At 35.6% G+C, this 10,356-nt stretch overlaps 2 protein-coding genes across 4 annotated transcripts; one reads left to right on the top strand and one right to left on the bottom strand.

The window, feature by feature from the left end:
* Positions 1-1,879: 1,879 nt before the first annotated feature.
* Positions 1,880-5,464, top strand: LOC110817016 (transferring glycosyl group transferase). Of its 3 annotated transcripts, none has more exons than XR_015818894.1 (4): positions 1,880-2,603; positions 3,432-3,595; positions 3,683-4,997; positions 5,081-5,464. XR_015818894.1 is itself a non-coding variant. In XM_022045406.2 (3 exons), the coding sequence occupies exons 1-3, from the start codon at positions 1,979-1,981 to the stop codon at positions 4,760-4,762; spliced, it is 1,869 nt and encodes a 622-aa protein (XP_021901098.2). In that variant the 5' UTR covers positions 1,880-1,978; the 3' UTR covers positions 4,763-5,464. The 3 variants fall into 3 exon arrangements, 1 of the variants encoding a protein (XP_021901098.2); XR_015818893.1 differs by having other exon boundaries at positions 5,074-5,464; XM_022045406.2 differs by having other exon boundaries at positions 3,683-5,464.
* Positions 5,465-5,571: 107 nt separating this feature from the next.
* Positions 5,572-8,250, bottom strand: LOC110816903 (pentatricopeptide repeat-containing protein At5g27110-like). Its single transcript, XM_022045251.2, has one exon. The coding sequence runs from the start codon at positions 8,124-8,126 to the stop codon at positions 5,601-5,603; it is 2,526 nt and encodes an 841-aa protein (XP_021900943.2). The 5' UTR covers positions 8,127-8,250; the 3' UTR covers positions 5,572-5,600.
* Between the last annotated feature and the right edge of the window lie 2,106 nt (positions 8,251-10,356).

Here is a 10,356-nt window from a genome sequence, read left to right as displayed (position 1 = left end):
GGGGAAAAAGAAAGAAAAAGCCGCCCTGTGTGATTTGAGTGGGGTTTTTATTTTTTTTATTTAATTTAATTTTTTTTTAATTAATTAATTAAGATTTTAAAAAAAAATTATTTAAAGAAAAATAATATTGAAAATTGGATTCTGATACCACTGTAGGGTGTCATGCTGCATGCTTATGCTTTAAACTTCAAACTTCTTGACTGGTCCCACGTGTTGCTCTTCCGACTCTGCTAGATCTGCGTCTTAAGGGCATGTTTGGATTCTCATGAAATTTGTTTTAAAATTAATAGTGAAAATTTATTTTAAATTATAAAAAAATAAAATAAATTATGTAATCTTTTTATTAAATTAAAGTAACATATTCTTAATTTTTATTAACAAATCTATAATGATAACCTTATTTAGAATAATATTAAACTGTCGATCATCATATCTATTTGAGATGTTGATATGTAAAAACGTGATACAATATATATCAATAAATATTAATACGTCTCACATATTAAAGACGAACGAGTATAATGTAATAATAATTATACAACTTAATATCTAAATAATTTTAAATTCGAATTTATCATTTGAAAATTGCATAAAAATATTAAATTTAAAATTTTTATAGTACATACAAAATTACAACATCATAACTATATATTAGTTTCCAATTTAAAAATATATATACTTTTTTCAATTCTAAAGTTGAAATTTTTATGTAAAATACAACCAATTAATTCAAAAGGGTCAAATAATTGAGAATTGTCTTGAATCCCTTTAAAATAAAATTATAATATAAGTGGATTTAATAAAAGTTGACTACTTTATAACTTAATCTAGAAGGTAAATAGAAAACCATATTATATATATTTTTCTTATAAAAAAAGTCGGTCCAATAATTTGTTATAGATTAATTGTAATAATAATGTTAAAGTTAAATATTGTACTTTTATTAATTTATTAATAAATTAACTTAAATATTATTAGTCTTAACACATAATATAACTACAAAATAATAAGTTGTATATATTTAATAAAATTGAATTTTTAAAATTTAAATAAAATACAAAAATTATAATATTTAAACCTGTTTGATTGTTATATGAATGTGTGAGCGCGTGTGTATATATATATTTATATATATATAAGATTGAACACATATAAAATAATGTTGAATTGAAGTATTAAAAACATATGGAGGATGGAATGGGCGGCTGAAAAATATGAAATGTGAATCAGATCAGCTGACACAAGCTGCCCGGGACCATATATATAAATGTGGGTGTATGTATATATATATATATATATATATATATATTATTATATTTTTCTCCTTAGATAGCCTGGCCACCTACGAAAACGAGATTATATTTATATCGTAGTCTAAAAAAATAAATCACATTTAATTATGTTGTATGTGAGGATAAAATCTCATGAAATGGACTGATTTAATTAGTCAAGTCAAATAAAATATGCTTATTTTACTAATTTTATTTATTAAAAAAATAATTATTTAATTGGAAAAACGTGATGGTGTGTAACAACTATATATATATATATATATAAATACATACTAATAAAAAAATAATATTATTTATTTAAAAAAATAAATATAAATATAAACCATATATTAAAAGTAAACCAACATTAATCAATATTGATACATGTCACATTTCACTACTTAATAAACCATATATTAAAAATAAACATAAATAGAAACGGTGTCGGATCAAGTTCGACGAATAAATTTAATCAGGCTCGGGCCTAATCAGCCCATGCTCAATTCTATACCAACCCAAGCCCTCCGATCCGCTCCGACCCGAACCGGCCCGCCCGGCTACTATTGGCGTCATCACTCTCATCTTGTTTCTGCCAACTGAATCAACTGTGTTTCATCTCGCTGTAAATCTTGATCCCCAAAATGCTTTCTTCCTCTCGTCATTCCCAGATTCTGATCCTAACCTAAACCAGTAATAGAGCAAACTCCATGGTGATGGTAGGTCCGCCGAAGAAGCACTTGCTACCTCTATTCGTCTTCCTCCTATTCCTATGCGCCCTATTTTTCCTCTACTCCAGTTCTCCTTCTCTCAACCTCACGCCTTCTAATTTCGATCAATCCTCCATTTCCCAAACCTTTCCTCTTAATCCCCATCCTGTCCCCTCCACCTTCACTTTCCTCGTCAAGGTCCTCACATTCAACCGCTTACACTCCCTCTCTCGCTGCCTCCATTCTCTCGCCGCCGCCCGCTACGGCGCCGATCGAGTTCACCTCCATGTCTACGTTGATCATTTTGTTCTCGACCAGTCCACCAAAGACGATCAGCTTGAGGAGTCGCGTAGGATCTTGGAATTCGTGGACCGCTTCGAATGGAAGTTCGGGGACAAGGTGGTGCATTACCGGACCTCCAATGCCGGATTGCAAGCGCAGTGGCTAGAAGCATGGTGGCCGAGCTCCGAAGATGAGTTTGCCTTCGTGGTGGAAGACGACCTGCAAGTTTCACCTCTTTATTACGAGTTTCTTAAGAGCGTGATCCGTAATTACTACTATAATTCTTCTAATTTCAGTCCCTCCATTTATGGAGCTTCTCTTCAGCGACCAAGATTCGTTCCAGGTATCCTTAATTACTACTACTATAATTATTTTAATTACTACTATCTCATTTCTCATTCAGTTCGTTAATGGGGTCTTTAAGTTATCACATTAGGTAGATGATTTGTTTTGTTCGATCTGCTTTTATTTAGCGATTATGGAACTACGCAGTGTCTAGATATTCAGGAGTATCAGGAAATGTAGAGAAAGAACAAAGAAGATTCTTTAGGTGTAGTGTTCATTAGAAGTGGAGCTAAATCGGCCATTTACGTTTATTGAGCTCCATAGTCGTAATGTTTTAGATCACGGTAATGGAAAGATTGTGGATGGCAGATGCCATTGTTATTGTGCTGATCCAGTCACCAGTCCTGTTATTGATACTTCGTGATTTCTTGCGGAAATTTTTTTTTGTCTACAGGATAATACTACGAACCACAGTTGCTAATCTGTGAATTATAGGAACCCTTTGCGTGGAAAATTTATTATTAGCGATTTTATGATCACAATGCATCATGTTAAATAGTCAACTTTTACTCATCACTTAAGGATTGGAATAACTCAATCTATTATGTATACATGAACATCCCTATTATGCAAGTACATTAAGCTGAGAGCATAAAAAAGACACAAATGCTCCATATGTTCTGCCGAAATTTAATCAACAGGATCAGAGTGGCATCCAGTTCGACCAGTAAAATCTATAACTAATGCTATGGTAAATAATCACTTGTAATGAATGATCGAAAGCGAATGGGAATGCTCAATCTACTATCTAGAAACACATTTCATCATGCTTTTTCAATTTCCTCCTCTTTGGGTTTCATATAATGCATTAAGTTACCAACTACAGGTAAACATGGGAATAAAATACAGCTAGATAGTGGGACAAGGCTTTTCTTGTACCAAATAGTTGGAACTTGGGGCCAGCTTCTTTTCCCCAAACCTTGGAAAGAGTTCAGATTATGGTATGATGAACACAAGGCAAAGGGAATGAAGCCTTTTCTTGAAGGCATGGTAATTTAATTTATTTCATTTCACTACGTTAATCTTTCTTGTGTGTGTATTTAATCTTTGGGAAATAAATTTGAAACTTGTATTCAGGTGACAACAGGATGGTACAAAAAGATGGGAGAAAGGATTTGGACCCCTTGGTTTATTAAATTTATTCATTCTCGTGGATACTTTAATATTTACACGAATTTTCTGCATGAGAGAGCATTAAGTGTTTCTCACAGGGATGCTGGTGTTAACTATGGAAAAACAATTGGGCCAGACTCCCAATTATTGAATGAAACTTCTCTCGATTTCAATTTTCTGGAGATGCAGCCATTGAATAATCTCAAATGGTATGATTTCTGCTTCAGGGAAGTTCATCCTGGAAGAGTAGTCAGGAATTTAGATGAACTTGGGACGGTTCTTATGTCTGTGCAAAGACAGGAGACCGTTCTGTTTGTGAGTCTATTTGGCGTGTCAGAGATTGTCACAAGGAATATACTCTGCCACTTTGAGAGACTTAATACTCAGAATTATATCTTTTTTGGCCCCCATTCTGACTTACTCTTTGACCTTGCAAGAAGGGGACACACTGTAATTGATGTAGACCAGTTTGTCAATGATGCCAAGGTTTATAAATTGACGAGGTTTAGAGATTCCAATGCTGAGCTTATGAAGGAGATTTTGGTGAAGGCTTATATTATTAAGAAGTGTATGGATTATAGGTACAATATGTGGTTTATGAATAGTAACATGCTTTTTGCCGCTAATGATGTGTTCCTTGAGGCTGTCACTCCCACCTTAGACGTCTATATTGGGAAGAACATGGAACTTTTCTTTAGCCGTAGTTCATCTTCCATGCAGAAAATTTGGACTGATGATTTTTTTAACAATTTCGTCACCATGTTGAATAAAGTATCATCAAATACAGAGAGTAGAAAGTTTGGGCAAGTAGTGCCAAAGTTATTGGAGCAGATGGGTGTGAAAATCGGAATTATTGATGAGGCAAACTTCGCTGTTAATATTGGTACCAGTAGTATTAATCAGACCTCCTCTGGGACTGGGAAGAAGATTTTTTATTGGTCTTCTGAGATAGGTTCCGATATTATAGCAAAGAGACTAAAAGAGCTAAACATGTGGCTTATAGATGGGGATTTCTCCTGCACTGCTGTTGTTTGTCATCAATGATAGGATCCGGTACAGTGGTATTACAATTTTGCTTCAGATTCTTCTTTTTGGTTTATAGCAGTCCTTGTAAATCATTTGTACCAATACTCATATTTACATATACCATCCTAGTAAGATGGCAATTGAGGATAAAACGCAGATTTTCACTCTTAAAGCAATTAGCAGTATCGAGACCGGCCTTCTCAGAATTTTGATGGGAATGTCTTAGATATTTACGCCATTGCAGATACTCAAGGTATTGGTGGATTCATTTAAGTTTCAAGCCCTTTCTGATAGGCAGTAAATGTTTCATATGCTAATTTGGTATACAGTTCCTAGGTGGATTGTGGCGTGGGCATTCATCCGTTACGGGGTGCTTGAGGGCTATCCAAGAAAAAAGTCATGACTCGAGGAGGGTGAATCGCCAGCTACTATAAGAATTAATCAGAGGTTTATTGGGACGTTAGAACTATCGGCACTTTATAAAGGTTACCAGCATAAGGCATGCCGTTCTTGGATGTCCCAATCTGCAGATGAGTAATTTGATTCTATCTTCTGGTTTTACTTTTAAGTTGTTAGAGGTTGATGGGAGTTTTTGTTTTCTTATGATAAAAGGGAGTATTTGTTTTAATGTAGACTAATTTAAAATGTTACAGAAAGGAGAATTTTTCTGCATGTGATAATTATCAACTGTCTAAAATATATCTATAATTTTAGTGTTAAGGCATCTTAATTTTACTTCAACTTTTTTAGAAAATAAAGATAATGTCATTATTTTCTGATAAATTAAGTGAAAATTACAAAAGAAAATCATTTATGACAAGCACAGCAAAATCAACTCATGTCAATTAAACAAAATCTAAGAGATGTCTGCTAACCAAGCATCTCTATTCAATTTCAACATCCTCTCTCCATTTACAAAAGCATGTACCTGGTCCCGGATCTGAACCCAACTGCAACCAGGATTCTTCTTTGTCCCTCTTGACTTCATCAATTCTCTAACCTTGCTTGCCTCATCCCATTCTCCTGCCTCTGCATACATGTTTGAAACCAGCACATAGTACCCACAATTCTGAGGCTTCAACTTGAACAAATTCTCAGCTGCCCAACTTCCCAGTTCGATGTTCCCATGAATCCGGCATGCACCAAGCAATGCACCCCATATATCAACACCAGGTGCAACGGGCATGCTCTTAATGAGCTCCACGGCTTCTACCATATGCCCAGCTCGGCCTAGGAGATCAATCATACAGGCATAGTGCACCTGCGCTTGCTTAATCTTCTCAACTTTCATTTCCTTGAAGTATTGTTTCCCCTTCTCAACCAGCCCCTTATGACTACAAGCTGATAACATCGCTATATACGTAACAGAATCAGGTTTCACTCCATACTCCTTCATGGCTTGGAAGAGATTAATTGCAATATCTAACTCACCTAGCATTCCATAACCTAAAATCATAGTGTTCCAAGATGCTGCATCCTTGTTCACAATCCGGTCGAAGACTTTAGTAGCAAGATGTATTCGTCCACATTTGGTATAAAAGTCCAAAAGTGAGTTAGCAACAAAGAGATGGGTATGAAAATATTTCCTTATTGATAATGCATGGATCTCTTTCCCTTGCTTTATTGCGGCTAGATTTGCACAGGCTGAAATGACACCTACGAAAGTTATCATATCGTGTTTCATACCTATGAGTCCCATTTTGGAGAATAAAATTAAGGACTCTGCACAATTATTAGTTTGCGAATAACTTATTATGAGTGAATTATAAGATATTTTATCCCTGAGAGAAATATCAAATACTCTACGAGCTAAATTTAAACAGTCACATTTTGCATACATATCTATTAGAGCATTGGATAGAAACAAATCTATTCCAGATCCCATCCGTATTATCCTTGCATGAATTTCTTTTCCTGAACAGAATAGTCCTGCTCGAGCACAAGCCGGTAAGAGATTTGTCAAGGTAACAGAATCAGGAATTTCTCCACAAGTTTGCATTTCTCTCACTAGTTCTACAGCGTCTAACTCAAGTCCATTTCGAGCAAAATTAGCAACCATGGCATTCCAAGAAACAACATTCTTAATGCCCATCTTGCAAAAAACATTTGATGCTCCTCTCAATTGACCTGATTTTGCATACATATCGACTAACGAGTTTGCAACAAAAATGTCAGATTCAATACCCATTCTTAAGCAAAAACCATGAATCTCCTTCCCAAAATTTAAACATTCTAATTCAGCCAATACTGAAACCAAGCTAGAAATGGTGACTGAATCCGGTTTTATTCCTGTTTTAATCATCATCCTAAACATATCCAAGGCATCCTCATTGCAGTTCACGTAAGCAAAGGAATTAATCATTGTATTCCAAGAAACCTCATTCCTCTCCGCCATTTCCTCAAAAACTTGCTTGGAGGCCTTCGAGTTCCTACATTTCCCATATGTATCAACCAGCGAATTCCCAATAATCAACAGAAGATCCAAACCAACTTTCACAGAATAGCCATGAATTTGCCTCACCATCACCTCATCTTCAAGCTCTGCACAAACCGGCAACAGACTAACCAGAGTCACCATATTTGGCCTAAACCCAGATCTCAAATTCATTTCAGAAAACAAATTAATCGCTTCCAAGCTGAATCCATGTACTGAAAACACTCCAAGAAGAGTGTTCCAAGACACAACATCTCTTTCACGCATTTCGTCGAACACCTTCCGAGCCTGTCTCAACTCCCCGCAATGGCCGTAGAAGGACAAAAGGGTATTTCCCACAAAAACATCAAACTCAAATCCTAACTTAACCACACCTCCATGAATCTCCATACCTTTCTGAACCTCCAAAGAATCGGCACACGCCTTCAGAAGGAAAGCAAACGTATGATCATCAGGCCTAATTCCAATTCTAACCATTCCATTATACGTAGCAAATTCATCGTCAATCCGAAGAACTGACAAAGCCCGGATATAGGTGTTCCATAAGAAAGCGTTGCAGCAATACGGGAGGGCTTGTTTGAACAAGACGCGACAAGCTGTAGAGTTACCGAACGTGGCGTAGCTGAGGATGAGAGAAGCGGAGATGGAGACACTGGTAGGGAGGAAGCCGTTGAGAATGGCGAATCCATGGGACTGTTTGATTTGAAGGAGAGAAGAGGAAGTGGAGCAGAGTGAGATGAGATTGATGTTGGAGTTAAAATCGGAGTTATGCGACTCGTGATGATGAGTGCGCCGAGAAGAGAAACGCAGAGAAGATTGCAGAGAAAACAAAGCTTTGATTTGGGATATGAGAGGAGAATCTAGTGAGAGTTTTGAATTGGAAGAAAATGTTAAGGGTAGAAAATGATGCAGAGCTTTACATTTACGTGCATGGTGGTACAATAACATTGAAAGATATGAATCAGAGGAGAAGAGACTCCATAGATGGTATGTACTGCGTGAATTACTGAGTTTGACTAACCAGAGGTCAAAATTAAATTTTTCTTCTAAATTTTTATGTATACGATTTATATTTGCCTTAACATTTTGAGATTAAACATGATTTATATGTTTGATTTTATTTATATTTTATTTTCATTCTTTTAATTATATTAAGAATATGAAAAGATCTGGAATTTAAATGGAAATAAAGTCATAAATTAAATGCGGAAACGAAATAATAAAATTAGGGTTTACATTTCTTATACAATACTTTAGAATGCTCAATAAAATTACGAAAATGTCTATTTTAAAAAAATAAATAAAAATAAAAAAATAAACAAAAGGTAAATAACTAAACAATTGTAGAATGACCTTCACTATCTCTTGAAAAGAGTACGAATGATGAACTATTCACAATCTTTTTGTTGATCGAGATCTGGATCTTAGTTCTCTTTATTTGAAATGGTTAATGAAAGGGTAAGTTACATTAGCCTAGTAACAATATTACACTAATCACTGATACGAAAAAATGAAGATTGGTAAAAATCAGAAAAACAATCAATAGAACTCTTAATTTAATGTAAATTCATTTATTATAAAGAAAACCATTTATTCTATATAGTGTAACAAGTCCTTTACAACAATAACTTATGAAAATTCATATTCATGCACTATTATTTATTATATATAAGATAATAAGAAACGATTATTTTACATTTTATACTTACTGGTACCCTTGGAGGTCCATAGAGATGTCCTCCTACTCGTGAACTCACTATCTAATTAAATAATTAACCGGTCATCCTCATACCCAGTTTGATAATGGGCGCCAAACATTCCACCATCTTGATATCTTGTCTGGTATGAATGTGAACAATATCTTCCAAACCTTACGGTTAAGGGACTTCCTAGTCCCGTCCGACTGAGATATGTTTACGGTAAGGTTCCCTATATACCGAGCCCGTCCGCCCTTTCCCGGGTACCTAGTAAGTCATTCCCATACAGATTTCCATCAGTATAACAATTAACCACGCAATAACCATATATCATTTTATACTCATAGTTCGCTTAAACAACTATATAGTTTAACACAGTCAAATAACCAATAATCGAAATATTGACACATAATGCAGGGAAAACAAATAACTAAATAACCAAAAAGACCATAAAAATCATCAATTGAGTTACACATAATATAATAGTAACCAAATATAGGCAATACAGTAAAATAAATAAGAAATCGAAAGGATCATGAATTAACTGGTTCCGGCTCCACTAATAAGCTGTAATTATTTTTAATATTCTCTATTTTTTTATAAAAATATACAATTATTAATTATTAAGTCTCAATTTCTCGTAACGTAGAAAATAGTGAATGATCCTTACCCGATTTATTTCGGAAACACCAAACTTTCTACTGCGCCTATTAGCGATCTCTAGATTTTCTGAATTTTCTTACGGAGATTAAAACATGCTTCACGTACCTAAAAATATCCCAAAAAAACTAAAATTGGTGTTAAAATCCTTTCTGGCAAATTTTGGGATTCCGAAATGGCATCAATACTGTGCTTCGGCGATTGCACCACAGCCCGCGACGGCAGTTTACCTCGGCCTGGCTATTTTCGGCCGGATTTGGCTAGTTTCGGCTGGCTTTATACATCTAATTACGAAAAAATATGTTAGGGGATCTCGGTTGGCCGAAAAAATCAAAAAACAAAAACCTACCGGTGGTGGGGTTTTTCCGGCGCCGCGGTTCCACCAGCTAACTTTCGCGGTTGGGATGTTTTATTCGATCAACCTGTAAAAAATAAAATGATGAACATAACGGTAAAAAAATCACGTGAAACGGGAATCAGAAAATGAGCTCGTCGGAGGGGTTTGGGACTTTGGCCGTCGCGGCTCCACCGAGCTTCGTCCGTGATTTTTGGCTCACCCGCCATCCTTTTTGCTCTTATTTGTCCACGGGGGTGGTCAGAATCAAATTCTAAGCGGGTAGGAGAATTTTTACATTTTTTTTGCAGTCGGATGTGGCTCCGGTGTGGTGGCGATCGGTGGTCGGCTCTATTCTCCCGCGACTGATTCTTCTTCTCCAACGGGAGGTTGGCGGCTAAGGTTCGGGTTCAGTGTGATGCGAAATATTTATATTCACCTCACGTTAATCTGAACCGTTCATCGCGTTTGATCTTGTAAGGACTAG

Source organism: Carica papaya, chromosome 5 (genome assembly GCF_054855325.1).
Source record: "Carica papaya isolate Zhongbai chromosome 5, ASM5485532v1, whole genome shotgun sequence".
Classification (NCBI taxonomy): domain Eukaryota; kingdom Viridiplantae; phylum Streptophyta; class Magnoliopsida; order Brassicales; family Caricaceae; genus Carica; species Carica papaya.
This window is presented reverse-complemented; position numbering and strand designations above follow the sequence as displayed.

Bases quoted from the DNA above. Each gene is read 5' to 3' on its own strand.
- LOC110817016 (XM_022045406.2), top strand. From the start codon at position 1,979: ATGGTGATGGTAGGTCCGCCGAAGAAGCACTTGCTACCTCTATTCGTC. The intron at 2,604-3,431 runs GTATCCTTAATT...TACCAACTACAG, and splicing joins GCGACCAAGATTCGTTCCAG to GTAAACATGGGAATAAAATA. The intron at 3,596-3,682 runs GTAATTTAATTT...ACTTGTATTCAG, and splicing joins AGCCTTTTCTTGAAGGCATG to GTGACAACAGGATGGTACAA.
- LOC110816903 (XM_022045251.2), bottom strand. From the start codon at position 8,126: ATGTTATTGTACCACCATGCACGTAAATGTAAAGCTCTGCATCATTTT.